Source organism: Merops nubicus, unplaced genomic scaffold (assembly GCF_000691845.1).
Source record: "Merops nubicus isolate BGI_N331 unplaced genomic scaffold, ASM69184v1 scaffold788, whole genome shotgun sequence".
Classification (NCBI taxonomy): Eukaryota; Metazoa; Chordata; class Aves; order Coraciiformes; family Meropidae; genus Merops; species Merops nubicus.
Genome location: NW_008624931.1, coordinates 165,321 through 185,258, shown reverse-complemented (window position 1 = coordinate 185,258; position 19,938 = coordinate 165,321). Strand labels below are relative to the sequence as shown.

Genomic DNA, 19,938 nt, shown 5'->3' with positions numbered 1-19,938 from the left:
TCAGCAGGACGCTGAGGGTTAGGTTTAAATACTTTGTGTATGTTCATTTAAAACCTCAGGAAAAGGTAGTCTTTCCATCAAATGTTCTATGTCAATATGCTGTTTGGAATAGGGCTGGTGTGTCATCTTTTCTATATTGCAATATTGCTCTGTGTTTCCAAGCATCTTCCTAATGCTCTCCAAATTAAGATAACTAGGTTAACAATCTTGGGCAAAAAATATGCGTGTAAAAATAACATGAATATTGTGCATTCACAGAGTATGGCTTTTTCAAAATGTAGTGAGATCTTAGTTGAATTTGTATAACACAAGGGGAGAGTAGAACTATGTCAGCTTCCAAAGTTATTTAGTTGCCTTGAGTGCAGCTTAATTTCTTTTTTTTCCCCACCGACTTTGTGACTTTATGTTCTCAGTGTAATCAGTAGATTAGTGTTTAGGCCAAATGTGGCTGGCAATCACTATTAAGAAATAGAATAGTGTTAAGAAAATTAAGTATTAAAAATTACATTTTTCTTAGTAATACTTACATTACTGTGGGAACATTTTTCCTATAGTTCCCAATCCCCACTTTCCATCCAAAAAGGAATTTGAGACAATTGATTTTGTTTGCTCTGAAGAGTCACCGTCTTAATTGCAGTGAACAAGTGTTAAAGTGATTGAAAGATTGGTCTTAAAATTGTAAGCTAAAGGTCTGGAGATGTGGATTTTGGCTGTTTGTTGACTCACAGCAATGTCCCTGGGCAAGTCAAACAGTTGCTCTGTCTCTCATTATCTCTATCTATACAATGGGATTTTGGATGCTTATTTTTTTTTTGTGTGTAGAATTTCTGAGAAGCAGCACTAACATAAGTACTTGTGACATTATATAACGTGTGAGCTGCATTATTGCCAGATTCTTCAGAGTGGAAACTTGGCTCTGCTGAACTACTTTGACATAGGGTGAAAAGATGTTCTGTTATAAATATTGCCACCTTTTAAGTTCAGACCAGAGTTGCTTTGTTTCCTGTCTTGAGGCAGTGCAGCCTGATGGACAGATATCTTGATATCACAGGTGTACTTTTTGCTAACTTAAAAAATGAAAAAGGAGAAAAAAGGATAACAAAACTCTCTTTGCTTAAACTTAATAAAGAAACATTATCCTGAAATAATGCAGCTTTGTCATGCCCAGGAAGTATTTTTAAAATTTTCTTTTAGTAGCTAAAAGTCTGATGACTCTGTCTATTTTGCATAATCTAGACCTCTTGCACCTCCTACATGTTAACGAGCTGCTTAAACTCCCTCTACAGCAAATAATTAAATACACTCCCACCCTGGTGGAACCCAAAATACATTGTAATGGGTGTCTCAAGGTAAGGATGAATTCAGGCACTGTGTTGACAGCTGAAAACTCAAATGTTTTATGTGGTGCTGGTGATCGTGCTGGTGATCTGCATTCCTTTAAGGGCATGTGGAGGAGGAAGATATGAGAAAGTAGAAGGAACAAAAGGCAGGTGATGTAGCAGGGACAGGAACCTGGGACTGAAGTGAGAAGGAGGGAAAACTGAGTGGGACTTGATGAGTGGCTGAAAAGATTAGCAGCTGAAGGCAGGCAGGCACTGAGGGGCTAACAAATCATCCTGTATAAGAAGCTGGTGACAAAGGAGGAGTGGGCACCTGCTGTTTCAAGTTTTGTGTTAGAAATCTGGGGCAGAAAACCTGTGTTGTTTTGGCAGCACAGAGAGTTGGCAACAGAGAGTTGTTAGAAGCACCAGTGGAGTGGGACGGGGAATGAAGGACGACACGAGAGATCTGTAGAGAAGGGGTAGGCTGGCTGGGGAGAACCAAACTGCTGGGAGAGTCTCGAGTCAAGAAATGAGAAAATAGTGGAGGAGCAGGAGTTGTGGTGAGCTTCTGGAAAGAAGTCTAATGCTCATGGATATGAAAAGGAAGAGGTTGAGCAAGAAAAAAGCAAAAAGGCCATGCTGAGGCTTTGTAGATCTGAGGAGAACCTTTTAAGGTAGGAGGAGGTCCTAATTCTGGGTGATAAGGTAGGCTCTAGGTAGTCTGGAAAGATGGATTGGCCAACAGGTGACAGACATGGGACTGGTGTAAAGATTTGGAGAGGAGAAGAGAGTGGGAGAGGCCTGGAGCACTTAGGCTAGATAACTGCTATCAGCAACTATAGAGGAAACTCATTGTATTAAAAGGCACAGTAGTCACCCATAGTATGCTGACAGCCTACACCTGTTGGTGGTTTTGAGTTCAGGTGGCAGATATGTAAAAATGAGTTTAGTTTCCTTCTCTGCCTGTGGTTCATGTGCATGTCAGTGTGATGCCACCTAGTGTTACTGAAGGGTTTTTTCCCCACCTCTTTTTTTGTTAATTTTAAAATAATAAGTACATTTTTAAAAAAAAATCTGAAATTTTGAAAAAACACAAGCATTAGAAAATGCAAGAATTATGGCATATATTTTAATGAAAACTCTTAAAAATGCAATCACAACGGGTTTTTATAGAATATTATCTCAATACTGATAATGATGGATGTGCTAGTGCTGAGTAGCAATGAGGCTGTAGAATGAAGCAGCTTTTAAGATGACTTTTCAAGGTGGGAATTCCAGGTGGAGAATTGGTGGTATGATGCTTAGTTAATTATTTTCCTGGAGACTTTTGTACCAGACTCTGCTGCAGAAATTGCTGAACAGGTCTTCTTGTCTACCAGGCCGGCTCTCAAGACGTCACTAACTGTTCAGCCCTTACCAGGAATATCCGTCACCTGAGTTGTGACTCTGAGCTCTCGTCCTTCTGCTAGAGGCTGAGGTCTCAGTCGCTCAGTCTTGGTACATACAACTGAGGTGAATAGAAGATGTGGCTTGAACATTAAAACTGCATATAATGAAGTCTACAGTGGGAATTAAACAGGTCCCTGTCACCTCAGCTTGTTCATCCTGGATTAATGAATATTTCTTAGTGTGATCTATGTACCTCCACTCCCCATTGGAAAATGGGCTATAATGCTACTCCTTTGGGGTTTTGAGAAATTGAATTTATAAATATATGTTGTGTTTTGTGAATGTTATAGTTGCTGGTAGCAAGAGAAAAACCTATGAGGAAATTAATTTTCAAAGCTTTGAAGAACTGACTGCAGTGAATAGAGCATGAGCATGCAGACTGAAGATTGAGGAAGAAAACAAAGCACAGAGCAGCTGTTCATGAAGTGAGCTCCTTCATCCTGGATATACAGTGACGCAGCAGTTGTGGAAAAAAATTGCACAGGATGATGCCACTGGAGACTGTGACATGACGCGTTCACCAGAAGCCATTCTTTTTCTATAGGCTACTTTGCTCGACATTCCCTAGCTTTTGATGCTTGCTTCTGTAAAATTAATATTTTGTTAATGAAAGTTCTCGTGTCTAATCATAGCAAATTATAATAATTTGGAAGCTCAGTAGCTGATCTGCTTCAGGCTTTCCGTGATTATAGCCCAGAAAGAAAGGTAATATAAAGAGGGGGAATGCAGACTACCCCCATCTACCCTCTGTGGGATCCTTATGCTTTCCTGCCACGCACCTGCTACTACCTGCTGTCAGTTATGTGATAGTGGACAAGCTGATTCTTGATGCCTGAGTTGTAACAGTAATTTCTGTGTATCTGTGGGTTTGGACTACTATTCTTATTTTGCTGATGGCATATTTATGCTGAGTGGAGGGACTAGAATTGGTTACTATAGGGCTGGCAATTCTCTTTCTTTGTCAGTGGAAGAATTCTCTGATTTGCTCGCTGAGTGTTTAAACCACTTCAGAGAAATGCAAAGAAACTAGGATTTTGTAGAGCTTTACACCCATCTGAAATTTATTTGGCCTTGCCTACTCTGAGTCAAGACTTAGATAATAACTTTTTTTTTGGTTTGCAGTGTAAGTTTACCCATATTTATTAGAACTGTAAAAAAATATTCATAGATGTTGCAGTGAATATAAATGTAGTGCCACTTTTAGATGTAAACACAAATACCTAATGATATAAAAACTTCATACAGATGCAGTTATTACTTCTAGTTCTTTCCAATATCTCCCTTCCTTGTGACTGAATTTTTTCATTTATTTTGACAGTCAATACAATACTCAGTCTTACAGAATACTTTTTCACTGACTCAGGTAATAAATTTCAGTAGAAATGACACCTGATAAGTAGGATGATAAGAAGTGTTTATATTTGCTTCTAGAGACAGTGTATCTCTGCACCAGCAGGTACTAACTTTTGAAGCAGTGTGATGCTGTTGTGTGCAGTACTTAAGCATTCTGGGAAGTGCTTGACCTTGTTCATAGTTCTCAAAATGTACCAGAAAATAAACTTTCTTGGGTATTTTTCTTTTGCTACCCTTGCTGTTTGGAATGGCCTGAGATTGAAAGCAGAGGCATCATAATGTAAAGTGCCAATAGAAATAGATAACTGCTACATGAGTTCTCAGCATTGACACACCTTAGCCAAGAGGAAGCCTGGAGCAAAAATTTTCTTTTCTTTATGTTTTTGTCTTTGCACACAGGCATGTTTTGGAGAACAGAAATTTTGATGCAGGCTGACTGTGAAATGGAGAATACATAATTTACTTATTTAGAGCTGTTGTAAATGCAGCTATGCTGCTGCAATCACTGATGAAGGGTTCTTATGGAAATTACCATCTGATTCCTAAGATCTCCAGTGAGCTTGAATACACCGTGTTCTTCCTGAAAAACTAGGAACAGAGATGTGATTGTATTGCTTGTCCGCAGAGCAGTCCAGAGTTTATAACATGATGGTAAATTGGGAAACCTGTAGTACTCTGGGAGATTTGAGTCTTGGACTTAATCTATGAAAAGCTGCCTGTAGACTATAGTGTGAACTTGTATTCATAAAATAAGGTAATATAATTCTGAAAAGTGATTAAAAACCTGTGTCAGGTTAAATGCTAGTTTAGGAGGTTATTAGTCTGTTAATAGAGAAGACAAAACTTTTTAGTTAAGCCTGGACATCAGTGCAGAAAATACATACCTGAAAGCCACTTGGTACTCATGTGGTCCTTGTTGACGATGGCAACCTGCAACTTCTGCCAAATACTCTGTTATGCCAGTTAGAAAAGCTCTGTGTAGTAGGTATGGAGCCTGCTCAACATCGTGTCATGTCCACGTCCTGGACATTGCATTATGAAATTTGTTTCATTTTGATAGTTTTATTGTGCTGAAATTACACAAACCAAGCAGATAAACTCCAAATAAGCTACAGATAGGCAGCAGATTGCTTTAAAGCAACATTGGGATTGCAAAGTATAGCACTGAGAAGTTAGGCAATGCCAGGATTAAAACTGGCATCTCTTCTCTGTTGGGTTTGTTTTCTATACATTTGATGTAATTGACTCTTTGAATATCCATTGGCAGTGTACTTTCTCTACATGGTTAAAGCTTCATTTTATTGTTTGCTATGGATTGTTCCAGGAGATAAATATCATAGCTTATGGAACTGTAAATGTCAGGACCCTTGCCTTCAATTGTAAATTGAAGGATGCAGTAAGCAATCTGAGGAAGCGAAGCAAAGAAGAGAATTGCAGAGATACACTCTTGATTTCTCTGCTGTGGTGGCTATGTGTTGTATTAGGTCATTTAAGCCATACTTTTAAAAGATATAATTCTCTGGTGACTCAGCTTGAGAAGTCTGGGTTATAATCACGGAGTAATCAGAGCTGCAATGGAAATCGAATGGATAAAAGTAATAGGTACTCTGAAGAGATGTGTCAGCAATGTATTTTTGTTCAGTGTCCTATCCATAAAATGAAATGCTAATTCAGTTGATACCATTATGTGTGAAAATAAGTTCATTAACATGTACAAAGCCCACAGTTACAAGAAATGCTCTGTTGATAGCAGGTATAAATGACAGTGGAGTTGTCCTCTTTCTCTTTTGCCTAACCTGAATGATGTGTTTTCCTCAGAAAATAATATTCCTGCTTCCCTGTACTGGCTGGAATGGCTCATTGTCCCTAAGTAGAATCTGTGCAGTGGTCTCACAGGAAACCTAACAAAATTAATGTACACAAGGCAGGAATGAGATTGGAGGTGTGCTGGGGATTTTCATCTCTCAGCCTGGTCTGCCATTGGCTGAGTTATACAACTGCAAGACGGAAGAAAATAAGAAGCGAACTGGTGGTTTGTTCATTGAACGTCCTCCATTACAGGTGCTGAATGACACTGGTGCAGTGAAAACATGGCTTTTGTGAAACCTCTTACTTTGTATGTCATTAGCTATCGTGGGAGCTTTCTAAATGAGCTTACGCATCATTTCTTGTACTGCTGCACAGCTAGATATGCAGGCAGGAAGACAGAACTCTCCACATGTCATTTTGAATCTACCCCTTTTTGATCTCCATTGCCATTTTTTTTCTTTTGCGTGTTTAATCATTTTACCCAGAAGGTGTTAAATGTTGGTCATAACATACAAAACCAGAGCTAAATACCACTGTATAAACACTGTTACTGTCCATACTTTAAACTGAAGTTTTGATAAAAGTGTCTAAATGTTACTGCACTTGAAAAAATATTACCTAGAAGGATAAACAGTATATTTCAAAGCAGCTGCTTATTTATAGAGTGCTTGGTTCCATGGTTTCATATAAGATTATGTAGTTTGGCACTAACAGTATATCAATGGAACTGGCTGATGGTGTGGGACAAATGATTTTGCACGGAGTGATATTATATGCCTTGAGATTAGAATTTGTAAGACAGTGTCACTGACCTGTTTGGAACACACATGTGAAGAATTCTAAGAAGAAAAAGCACTTGTGGCACTCACTGCAAAGTTCTGCAACACTGACAGAAGAAAAGGAGTAACAGTAATAGAAGAGTGTAGATTGAGTGCTTAGGTAGGAAATGAGTCTTTCAGGGAAAGTTTGTTCAAGGTTTGCTTGGGCCATGAAAACTGTGTGCAAGAATATGCTTTGGAAACTCCCTTCAAGTGCCTTACACAATAAGTTACTTGATTACTTTGATCTGATGGCAATTTTAGGAAGCCAGTGACCCACAAGAAATAATTGGGTGGTAAGTTACACTTGAAATACAGATTAATGTCACATCCCAATATTCAAAGTTTGTGGAAGATCCCATTGCATTTAGAATAAAGAATACTAGTGTAAGAATCCTGCAGCATTTAATAATCAATTCTTCAGCGTGTTTGCTATGGGCTAAGACCCCAAACAGCTGAACCATTCTGCCATTTGTGTATGTCCCTCAGAGGCAAATATGCTGTTATTATTCTAGCTTTATTTCTGATATCCTCTTGAAAAGTACCCGGGTCTGACTTAGAATTTACTTACACATTCAATAGAAACAATTTATATATGAAAGAAATAAGCAAATGTTTGATACTATTGTTGTATACTGTAATGAGTTTTTTAACCTCAAATAAAAGCCTTTTCCTTTCCTGGTTTTAGCATCTCTCTTATGGCAATGGTAGCTTACACGTTGATGCAGCCTTCCAGCAGACACTCTGGAGTGTAGCACCAATCAGTTCAGGAAGTGAAGTTGCCCAAGGTAAGATTGACTCAACTTCAATTATTGAAAGACTGGCTGTAAATGAAATATCAGAAAAATTAAATTATTCTGCCAAGTGTGGGAGTGGGTTCCTCTTATGAAAACATTCAATCCAATAAATAAATACACAGATGTTCTGAAAATATAGGGAAAGTTTTATACTGACAGTAACACTGATTTTTCTCTACATGATTTTTTTTCTAAATGCTGAACAAGCTCATTCAAATTTCATTTTGCTAAAGGTATGATAACATTCATAACTTTTTTTTTTTTTTAAATGACTTTTGGCCCTGGTTTAAAATATCATTTCAGATTGTTCTGTTGTTTGCAGTCGTAGTTACATATTTCTGAGACTGACTGAAAAATGGGCAAGAGGTCTGGAAGCTGGATGTACAATTCTAGGAGTTAAGACTAGGAGTGGTTTAGTGGAGAGCATACGGTTGGGAAGAAAACAAATGGATGGGAAAGGTGGGAAGAGACAGTCTAGAACAATTTTCAAAATTTATTTAATTTATTTAGGAATTAGGAAGGGATTTTTTTAATGCAACTTCTGATATGAAAGGACAAGGATCCCTGAATATATGCCTGGCTCTTTCCACAGAGAAGAAAAGAACCTGTCATTTTTTTCTGAAAATTCTGTCACTATGAGAAGCCTAATGATTTCTAGTTTCCTGTAGAAGGGTTGTTTTGAGTGGGTATTGTAATGGAACCTTAAGAAGGTTAAAGCTACAGGTCCTTTCTTTCTTATTCCCTGGGATTTTTGGGTACTATTTTTTGAAAAGGCAATACACTGAAATTTCAAATCAGTTCTTTTTATCAGGCATATTTTAAAACACAGTTATGGAACGATCTTGTAGCTTTGCCCATTCAGATTTCAGGGACAGTGTTGTTGACAGCTCTTTTCTGTATACTCACTATGTTTTTAAACTGTGAGAACCATTCTGCACATTCAGATTATCTGACATGGATTCGAGTGCAATCTGTTATTAAGAAATTCTAGTTCATTACTTAACAGTGTCCTAAACTTTATGGAGAAAATCTGTCCATTGATGATTTTCTCCTCTCCAACCTGTTGCTCCTTCCTGTAAACTCCATTCTCCTTGTCTTCCATCTACTGGCAGCACTGGTGTGGCATTCATATTAATCCCAGTAAAGTCTATTATCTGAGACCCAGATTTGTGCTGTGCCACATCTCTGTGGGTGGTGGACCTCACCAGTGAGACCTACCTGGCCATTTGGGAAACAAATCCATAATGTTATAGTGTCATGTTATGCCCTCACACCCACAGGAAATCATGTGAAAATGATGTAATGTGATTCTAGCAGCTGTTGCATATCTCTCTGCATTTGCTTGTTCTTTGTTGCTATGATTTCCATTTTCACTTTCCTCACCTATAGACATTATCTTTGTTAAGCAGAATCTTTTATGTAGAAGACCAGCTGGCTGGTGTCAAAAAGAATTAGGACAAAGTCCTTATTCTACCAAACAGGCAAATTTTCCTGTAATCAAAGTTGTCTTGTTATGAAGGAAGAATGAATCTGACACTTCGTGACATATGGACCGTATTTAAATGCCTCAATAAAACTGTAGCCAAAATGGGGGACGAGAAAAATAAATCTAGTTTTATGGGTATCTACAAAATGCTTTGTCATTTTCATAAACAAAATGTTGCTGTATAGGAATAACTACACTACAATACCCTCTCTTAATCAAAAATTCCTTTTAGAAATAGATTAATATGTGAAATGCTTCAGTTAAATGAAATTACTTTGAAGTGAACATAATAGATAAATAATCTGTAAAGTGAACTAGAATATTTGAGGTAGCTAGTTATAAGAAAATTATTTCTTTTTACATGTATTTCTGCAAAACTGGCTTATGCAAAAGTCAGTTTATTGTTTAAAGCAAAACAAAGCGTTAGAGTCAGATCAAGTAATTCTGTTAATTCTGTACTGTGAAGTGGATGTAAGACACTTTAAAGATAAAAAAGCTAGTCATGGCAGAATATCTCTAGAATTATATTGATATAAGTTGATGTAAAACAATATATGTAGCTACTGTTACCTGGATGTATCTCTCTGTGTCAAAATCAGGAATTTAAATATTAAATGCTAAAATTTGCTGCATAGTACTCCTTTGATATTGATTTCAAAGGTTTAAAAAATAAATCCTGAAATATCCCGTGTTTTATACTCTGGGAAAAAGAATTCATGTAGCTTCAAAACAAACCTGTGAAATGTTTCTGGTGTGACTGTTGAGTCTTCAACATCATTTGTCAACATCATATCTGTCTTACTGCATTGCATTACTTGTTAATATAGACATGACTTAAAAATACTATTCCAATGATATTTTTTTTAAAAAAATCTTTTTGTTGTAACACTAAACCCAGGGAATTACATTACCACATCCTGCTTTAATGCAAAAATCTGTTATTAACTCATTCTAACAAGAAGGGAAGATGAGTTTAGGAAACAAACAAGTGTTTACATTTAGCTTATTGGGCTGAAAAAAAAAATAATCATTGAATCGCACTTAAAATCTACTAAGACTTAGTATTCTCCAGTTACTAGATTATAATATATATTTGTATTACAATTACAATATTTGTAGGATAACATAAAATTCTATTTCTTTTTAATGTCACATTGCAGATGCAAAAAGACTGATGAAAAGCATCTATTTTTAAAATATCTTTACTGATTAGAATTATGGCCTTACTTTCAGCTTGCTTCTGGCTGCAATGTTCTGGCTCTTCAAACACATGTGTATGCTCTGTGCCTTAGTTTGTGAATCCATATCTGTACTTTTATAGTGTAGGGCAAAGTGTTTGGCTTTGAACCTACAGGTGCAGTGCAGGTATAGGCCGTATAGGAGTTTCCCTTTGGAAGCCAAAAAATTGTAATTGTAGATTGGGAAACTTAAGCTCAGCTTAGGTTAGATTTTATTAGAAGTTTTCATCTTGGAAAGTTTCTAAAGGCACCAAAAAATATTTTAAAGTTAACTAGTTAACTACCTAAATCAATCTTTGTTTTGTTAGTATATAACCTGGAATCCTTAAGTCAAACCCAAAAGTGAGTGGGTAAAATGGAAAAGAAGACTCTCACTTTTTCTGTTGTGACTTGCTTCCTTATTCCTTCAGTCTTCTGGGTTTCACTAACTCTGTAGAATCTCCTGACTGTGGCTCTTTCTTCTGATCCAGCCTTTCCTACTTGCTGACTTGGAGCTTTTCTGACATGGCAATGTTCAGCGTGCTTCCCAGAGTACCAGATATCTTCCCCTTCTTTTGCCTTTTTTTTTTTTTTTCCAATTGACATAAAATACCAACAGAAAAAAAAAATGATGATATTTATTACACTTTGAACTATAGTTTTATGTGCTGTTGTATTCCGAAAAATGCACTTGCTTTATTCTGTTTATTCAAGGATATCTGATAGGAGGGGATGTTCTGAGGTTGTTGCATGGCCACATGGATGAATGTTTGACAGTCCCTTCAGGTGAACATGGAGAAGAACAAAGAAGGTAGGTTTCCACCTCATAATAAGACTAAAAATAAATGTTGCTGAATCACTATTAAGTGTCACTGATAGTGCAGATTTTTGAAGGATATTGTGATGCTCTGTATTACTCCTCAGAAAGAATATTGATGAGATGAATTTTGGGCATGAGCCTCTCTCATTTTCAATATTGTTCAAGTCTGATTTCACTTCGCAGCTGTGAAAGAAATAGTGTTTTTTTGATGACTTCTTGTTGCTTTTATTGATTTGAAACCACTGTGAATGAAATGTGCTGGTTTGTGTACTGGTGTTTGGGTTTTTTTTCTGTAATTACAAAAAAATCCCTCAGGATAGGGTATGTTAAGATTACTGCCCAGTCCTTCAAGGCTACTAATCTGGGTACTGATCTCAGGTGTACCTGTTGTGGTAGTCTAGAATTTAATTTATGGTTATTTTCTTGACTGAAGGAGTCTTAGAATGGAAGTAGAGAAGTGATGACAGCTTGGTATGTGTCTTTCTCAGTTAACTGATTAATCCAAATGGTGAGAAGACTGGTGTTGAAAGTGGCGTGTCTCTGTGGAGTGGTTACATGAGTGAATCAAAGTCCTGTTTATTTGCTGTAATAAACTATACCCTAAGCTTCTTTCCAGTAGGGCAGTGTCATATGATTTATTCCTACCTTCAGCCTGAAGATTGCTAAATGATAAAGTTGATTTTGGAATAGTTTGTTTAATGAAGCATACTAGGTAGCTTCATTTCAATGACAAAGAAAGTGCTATTTGTTAATTTCTGTATGAGTTTTCTTGGTTTTCAAATAGAAATTTGTATTTTATTCTAAATGTATTCTTTATTCCTATATATCTATTTATTTAAAGATAAGAACAAGATGCTGAAAGCTCTCTTAAAGTAGAGTAAAAAATCTTATATGATTTTTTAAATATGAAGAAGAAAAATTTCAGATAATAAGATTTCTTACACAGCTGCTAACCAGTCATTCCTGGCTAATTTGCATTTTTAGACAAGGGAATAGTTTTTGAACACAGAAGGTATTTCAAAATGCTGACACTTAAGATGTGATTAGTTTATATTTTAATTTTTAGTTACTATGTGATAGATCCATTACAGTTTGAAGTTTTTTGCTACTATTATTATCCTCACCCTGAAAGTGATGAAGAAGTAAGACAATAAGAAGGGTCCTATAGCGTGCACTTCAGTCTAAATCCTGCAAAATTCCTTTTAAATTTCCTTTTAATTTTGATAATGAATTTTAATGCTTAAGAACACGCTAAAAATCTGTTTTCAGCAAGACTAACATATATAAACAACAATAAAGCAGCATGAAGTTGCAAGTTAAGAAAAAAATAATTTGATCTGCTTGTGTGTTCACACGATACATCTTTGTGTCCTATAGCATGGGAAGAATAGGGTTCATTTCTTAGGCTACAGACCAGTGCTGGAAACAGACCGGATCATTACTCTTCTTTCTGCAGTGTTTACCTTTTCTCCTATCTGTCTATTTTGTACCCCAAAAGAAGCAGAGCTAGTAGACAACAAATAATACTTATTGTCTTTGTCTTTATATTTCCTGACAGCAGTACTTAGAAACATGGCTTCTCAGTGCTTCATGTAAGACAGATTTGATATTCTGAACTTATCTTGTTCTTTAGGAGCTTTCTTTAATAAACAGAATAAAAAAGAAAAAAAAAAAGTTATCCTTTCCTGAACTACTTAGATTGCTTTTCTGATATATTTGCAATTATTTTTACTAATAAGCCTAGAATATAACTTGTGAGGTACTTTTAAATTTATGGAGTTAGGTACACTTCTGCTGCGCCCCACAATTTCTCCTCTTTAATTACTAGTAAATGTAGTTATTGCTTAAAATCTCAATACTTCTATCTATAATTAGGACTCTTGCCTGTCCACAATAATATCTCAAAGGATAACTTGTGGCTTCTTTCAGCTTTCATTATGTATGCATACCTTGTTTTGATTTGTGGTATTTATCTGCTGGTAGTTATTGGAAAAAAATGGGTAGTTTCAGCACACAGAAGTCTCTAGGCTGGGGGCTCCTATCCACTCACATGTATTTTTCCTTGGGAAGCAGTTTCAAGTAGATTCTCCCTGAAGTTGCTAGATTATTTTGTAATTAAAAAGTATTCCAGCTGGAAGCAGTACAAATAGAGATGTTTGTGGTAATATGTTGGTTTACTTGATATTAAAGTAGAAAAAAAAAAGTGGTATTGTTTTTAAAACACCACAGACCCTGGTAGTTTTCATTCATTCTGACCCAGATAAAGAACAAAAAAGGAACAGGCTCAAGGTTAAATATGTGCAATTTCACTGACTTAGATACAATTTACTGCGCATTTTGGTTAGCTGTGTTGCTGATTTTAAGGCCTTGTGCACAGAATCCTTAATCTGTGTTTTTATTATTTAAAATATCTTTTATTATCTATATCATCCTATACCTAAAAATGCAGTGTTGTTTCTATAACTCTTCAATTCAAATTTCAGAAGCATTTCCAGGAAGACTGAAAAAATAAATATAGGTATAGATGTAGAAGAGAAGACTTAGTATAATCAGCTTGGTGTTCTTCTGGTAGTTACTCAGGTTCCATTTATCTTCAAAGCCAGAGGAAACTTCTGCTGCAGCACAGTAGCTGGAAGTCTGTATTTATCTTGACTCCATTTACCCTGCTTGCTGCCCTCAAGGTTTGTGGCCTGGCTCCCATCAGATGAGCTGATAGAAGTGGTGTGTCAGTATGTATGCAAATGAGGCAGACCCATAAGATTTTCCTTGGTTTATGGTGCTTTGTTTTTTTATTCCTTGAAATAAATGATAGCATAGTTTCCTTTCCCACCAGTTTCCTCCTGTTTCACACATTAGGTGTTTTAACAATTTTTAATACTTTGGGGAGAGTTGCGGGGGCAGGGGATTGTATGGTGTTATCAAGTAGAAGATTTAAATCACTGTATTGCAGCTACCTTGAAATGGTCTTTGTTACAGTTTGGTATCTTTTCCTCTTGAAATTGTGACACTGGTTTGGGTTGGTTTTGGTTTTGGTTGATTGTTGGGTTTTGTTTGGTTGGTTGTTTTTGTTTTGTTTTGTTTTTTTCTTTCCTAAACCCTTATTTGGTAATGATAGTACTGAGTTTTCACTTGTGAATTTATAATATCAAAGGAATGAATAAGCATGTTCTACTTAGAGTGGAAATTGGTATTTAGAGCAGGTCTACATTGAAGTACCTCTGTGGAATTGTTTACCATTTTTTTCACACTCTTAATTCAAAATTTTTGCAAGAAATGTTCATAAAAAGTGCAGCAAAAATTTTTAAAATATTGTAATAAATAAGCTGTGGGTTGGTGTGTTTTTGTTTTTGTTTTGTTTTTTTTTTTTCCCCACCACAATTGCATCAGTCAATGAACTCTTTTTTTTCTGTTCAATTAAGAGGAATTATTTTACATTTTTGTTATTGCTGTATTATGTATGTAATTTTTATTTTCCTGTAAAAATGTCAGCTAGTTATTAATACAGTACTTTGCATGACTGTAGAGATCTGGATAACTTTGCAGTTTAGGTTTGTGTGGTGATGGTGTGCTCACCCCCACACTTGGAAGTCCTCAAAAACCAATGGCATATAGCAGTGGAGGTATGTAATCAAAATGATTTGGACTTTTTATATTGGGTTGTGATGCTTGCTTTTTATTACACCACCATCACTCATATTCTTTTAGAACTCGAATTCCACACAGGAGTAGGGCTGTGAATATTCATAGTTCCTAGTACAGAAGAGGGGCATGAATGTTCCTGTTGCAGATAATTTACATTTTGTTTTGCAATATGTATTTTAAAGTGATGACTGCAGTGCAGTTTGGGCCTTTCAGTAATGTATTGTTATAGGAAGAAATTACCTGTGAGAGAGAGCAAAATGCTTCTGGCTTCTGCAAAATATCACTTGAAATGGAAGAGTCTCCAATTTCTCAAACCACCCAGTCAGAATAGGCCTTTGTGAGGGAATGTGTAGCCTAATTCCAGAAGCAGTTTTGTCATGCCTGCATTTGAGAGTTTCTTTGGGTTAAACATACTATGTTAAGGCTTTTGTAAACTATATTGCACATTTTATGTTAGTCTCTGAAATGGATAGTCAGGGTTTTAAAGTGGTGAAAGTAAAAACCAATGTCACTTAGCCAGTCCCAGCTCCTTTCAGTTTCCTTTACATGCCATTATCTTTAGACAGGTAAATACACTCTTTGATAGAGCATGGGGTCTCTTGTACCCCAGAAAGGCTGTGATCTGGTGCATGTGAATGATTCTTTGTGAATGAAATGTGAACTCAAAGAGTTTTTACTCAGCATAAGTCAATAACCTTTCCCCTGTCTCCAAAACAGCCCATGAGATTTGAATAGCAGTGGTTGTGCTTTTAGAAATGAATTTTAAAAGTCCCAAAGAGCTCTTCAGTGATTGATTTTATTATTTATTTATTTATTTATTTATTTTCAAAATTAAAACCAGAAGAGTCTGGCCTGCATTTGAAGGGAGCGGAGGAATTTCTTTAGCTTGACCTCTGGCATGTTATTTGGATTTATTAATCTGCATATAATCTAAGTACAGTATTGTAGTGTTTTTTATGCCATATTTTATGGCACCTTGATTCATTCCAAGTTACTGACTTGTACTCCATTATTTCCTTCCTTTGGAACTTAGTATTTACAGGTTCTTGAATGAAGACTACTTCAGCAGTGTCAACACACTGTCATTTAATGCAATTTATTTTACCCTCATTGAACGTCAGCAAATTTCCCTGAGATGATTGCCCTCTCTGTGCTCAACAATACTGTAATAAGAGTATGAATTCAGTAATGACTCTCCAGAGAGTTTGATACAGGGTAGTCTCTTTGAAAGGCGTGCCATACGGTATTGTTGCAGCCGGAGAGGAAGGGCTGAGGTAGGGAGCGTTCTGCGGGGCGTTTGCCGTCGCTTCACCAGCCGGGGCGGCGCGCCGGAGGCCGCTGTCCGTGGTGCTGCAGTCACAGCACGGGCACCGCCCGCAGCCCCGGACCTCGGGCTTCAGAGTACCCACAAAATCCCGCCTCTGCTGGCTCTTTGTAGCAAGAGGAATTCAACAGGTGGGCGACGTAGTCAGGAAAAGAATGATGTTTTACATTTGACTTGCAGTCGTAGGTCAGACCAAAAATGACTTCGTTAAGCCTCCTAATTAACTGGATTAAGGTGTATAGTATAGGAACTGTAATTCTTATAGGCTCTGAATTCTCCACAGGTATTTTCATTTGAAATAAAGGTGGTTAAATATCCTTACTTCATAAACGTAGAATATGCAAATAAAGTGTTTTGAAAAGAGTAGGAAAAAAAAGTACAGGAATTTGTGTTATAGATATGGTTTGGAAGGTATAAGGTATCCTAAGCCTTCTAGGGGAAGTCTATCAACCATTGTAGCTCTTGTTACCCTCTCTTTCTTTCTTTTTTTTTTTTTTTTTCCCCGCTATTCTTTGTACTTTCCTCATGCACTTACATTGCTTATAATTGCACAATAATTTTTTGTAATTCACAGATTTTCTCTATTTTTTGCCAAGTAATGTGCATCTTCTATGCACATTGCAAAGTAAAGTTTTATTTTTTCGATACTATGGATGCAAATCTGTAGTAATTCTTTGGTAGTTGGAGACTTTCTTTAAGATTATTAACATATCATTAAAACCAATATTTCATTTGACCAATTAGTATCTGTTATTGCTTACCAGTGTCAGTTTCTGGAAGGACTGAAATGTTATGGATTGTACTTTTCAGCACTAAACTGTTGTGAAGAGTACCTAAAAAGAAATGAGATGATCCTATCAAATAATATTTTTATATAGAGCAAGTTATGTGCAAGTTGGTTTGAGCAATCTCAGAGCAGTTTACTACATTTAATGAAATGAAATTAAATCAAGGAATTAAATTTAACTTTAGATTTCTTAGAAGAAAAAAGTATGAGTTGGTCTAGATTATGAATTTATTTAGCTGCTCTGAGGCAATGGTTAGGATATACATTGTGGTGGTAAAGGCAAAGTGACTTACCCTTCAATGAATAGGAGATATCTTTTGTTCAGAACCATCTTTTCTTCACCATCTTTTCTGTATAGAAGACAGTATCTAGCTAAAGACATAAGAGATTACACCCTATTCTGTTTCTTTGTCCCAACTTATTTTTTTTTTTCTAGTATATATCTTCTTTCCTGCCCATACGAAGTCTTGCTGTTTCATCCTTGACCCTGTTCTCTGGACTTCCCCTTTTTCTTCCTTGTAGGTATTCTTGAACTGTAGCCCTTCAGTTCCAAATTCTTTCTCAGTCCCCCTCCAGATTGCTGTCACTTACTTTGCTGAGGCTTTGTGACTGCCTAGTTGACTTTTATTTCTCAAGTACAATCACTCTTTCTGCTTTCACCCTTGTTGCTACTGTATCCATTCATTCATATGGAAATAAGAGGCAATCTCCAGGGGTCTTCTTATTTCCTTTGGTAAACAAGTTGCACATTTGTATTTAGGATTTCTTTCCTTCTGTCTCTTTCACATTCTCTCACCTTACATGACCATTACAAGACTGATAACTCCCCCTTGAAACAACAATGAAAGGAAATAATGGATGGACAGTCACAAAACAGAAAATTACTTCACCCGTGAGAAGCCTTTTTAAGTTCACAAGGGGAAGCTTTTTAGATGTTTAAAATTACACTGATCTAACTGCTATCTGTAATCCAAAGCTAGCTTCAAAAGAGTACTCAGACTGATAAACTGGTGGCAGCTTATAGGTTCCCAATGTGAGAGAGAAATTCATCTCTGAAAGGTAGCAACTTAAAATTTAAATATTCTGATTAGTTTAAGCTTTTGCTTTGACCTGATTTCTCATATATTTAATGACTTGAAAAATGCTGGATAAAATCGTTAAATTTTGTCTTATGTATACACAAGAATTCCAAATGCATTTTTGTCAGTGAGGTTCATTTTTAAATAAGCCAGGATCCAATCAGACTGTTTCAATGTTAAAAAAACAAAAAAACAAAAAAAAAAACCCAAAACACCCAACAAAACAAAACCAAACAACCTCCCCCCCAAAAAAAATCAAACAAAAAACTAACAAATCAAGCAAACAGCCAATCCCCACCAAGCTTCCCAAACAAACAACCCGCCCTCAACCCAAACAAACCAACAAGGTTAACACCTGATCTGTTATTGTTTTGTTGTTAAAACGTGAACCCAGCTGAACAACAAAAATTTGAACAAATGCCTGAAGAGGAGAGTGTCTGAACAGAGAGGCAGCTGAATGCAGCATTGTTTACCATTTGCATTTTACTATAGTAAATGAAGTACTAGTATAAAATGTAAAGTATGAAGTATAGTAATGAAGGTCAATTTCAATAAAAAAATAAGACTGACTTTGAATTTCATTCCCTTCTGTGAGACAGATATGACAGACTCCCAATACCTGTTGGCTGCTCCTAGCACTACAGGCATTGCAGCAAATGGCTAAGATATTATGTGGAGAAAATACTGGATATAAGGTTAAGGGGAGGATTTTTTATATTTTTGTATATGCACCTATAATTTCTTTCTGGTACATAGAGCATGTGCCAGAGTTTCTATTTATACAGTGTGAGTGGTTCTGTAATTGTAGTGAGGAATATTTATTTTGTATTTTGACTTATTTTTATCTCCTGTTTAATTTGTCTTAATTCTTTTGCAATGTCTGGCAGTGTTTATTTCCTTAATACATTTAGCATATTCCAATAGGAATTTTAGCACACTTGTAGTTTTGTGTACCGTTAACAGTACTGACAAGTATATTCTAACTCACTTTTTTTTTTTTTTTTTTTTTTTTTTTTTAAACCATCTGTTTCAATGTCTGGTTTCCATCTGTGCTAAGCATTCAGTTCTTCTGTATTGTATTCATAAGAGGACTTTGGAAGCTAAAGCCTAGTAAGCAGTAGGTGTGTGATTCAAAAATTGCAGACCTCAAAAAATTGTTTCTTAAGAAACAATGGGAAATGCCTAAAATTTCAATATTAATATGCCCTAAAGCTATGCCTTTGGCTATTTTTGGCAGTGCCTCATCTTGGGTAAAGATCATAACATTTACACGATACATAAGCTCTTCCAGGATCCATAAAACTAGGCCATTCTTTGTCAGCATTCCCTGACGTGCTTGATCTGATAGGCATAGTGACAGCACTCCTTTGCATAAGTGACTCCTTTATTCATTTTCCCAAAGGAAAGATCTAGGTTTTAAAAATCTGGCAGTGTCTTAAGGCAGAAATAAAGGTGCAGGCAGGAAGCAGTCTAAAGGTCGGCTGCCTATATCTGGAGTGGCAGTGCTTAATATTCACCACATTCCTCAGTGTTTCCTTTGAAGAGAAGCCAGATTACCTATTTAGAGCTTTTAGTGACCATAAATCTAAACCATTTTGTGTCTCCAACATAGATAATTTATCTGTGTGTAGCATAATGGAGAAAAAAACAACCAACCAACTTTTTTTTAGCCTTAACTGACTGGTTTTTTTTAAGTGCTTAGATTTCTGGATATATGCAGGAACTAGAGGGGTCATTAACATATTAAAATTTGGAAATAGGAAGCTGTTAACATCTGAAATGTGTGAAAACTACCAGTGTTGTGAAACTTAAGGTACTATGAAAATAAAATACAGTGCAAAATAAGAGAATTTTCATAAATCAATGTCATACATTGCGTGGTTATTTTTAATAGTATAAACCCTGAGGAAACACTACCTTTCATGTGAGACTTATGCAATAATCACAAATCTTCATCATTATATTTATCATAATTTGGTATTTTTTTTTTTTTAGAATCTAGAAATATTGTAATTATCAGGCTATTGATTTTTAA

The 19,938-nt window shown here is 36.1% G+C and overlaps 1 protein-coding gene across 1 annotated transcript in view; it reads left to right on the top strand.

Moving 5' to 3' along the window:
- Positions 1 to 19,938, top strand: part of RYR2 (ryanodine receptor 2 (cardiac)) — a gene marked incomplete at both ends in the record, with an annotated part of 182,510 nt that overhangs the window by 3,668 nt on the left and 158,904 nt on the right. Inside the window, 2 exons of the mRNA XM_008945486.1 lie at positions 7,440 to 7,539; positions 10,966 to 11,062. Of these exons, the coding sequence (XP_008943734.1) occupies positions 7,440 to 7,539; positions 10,966 to 11,062 (197 nt within the window). The remainder of the gene's footprint in view (positions 1 to 7,439; positions 7,540 to 10,965; positions 11,063 to 19,938) is intronic.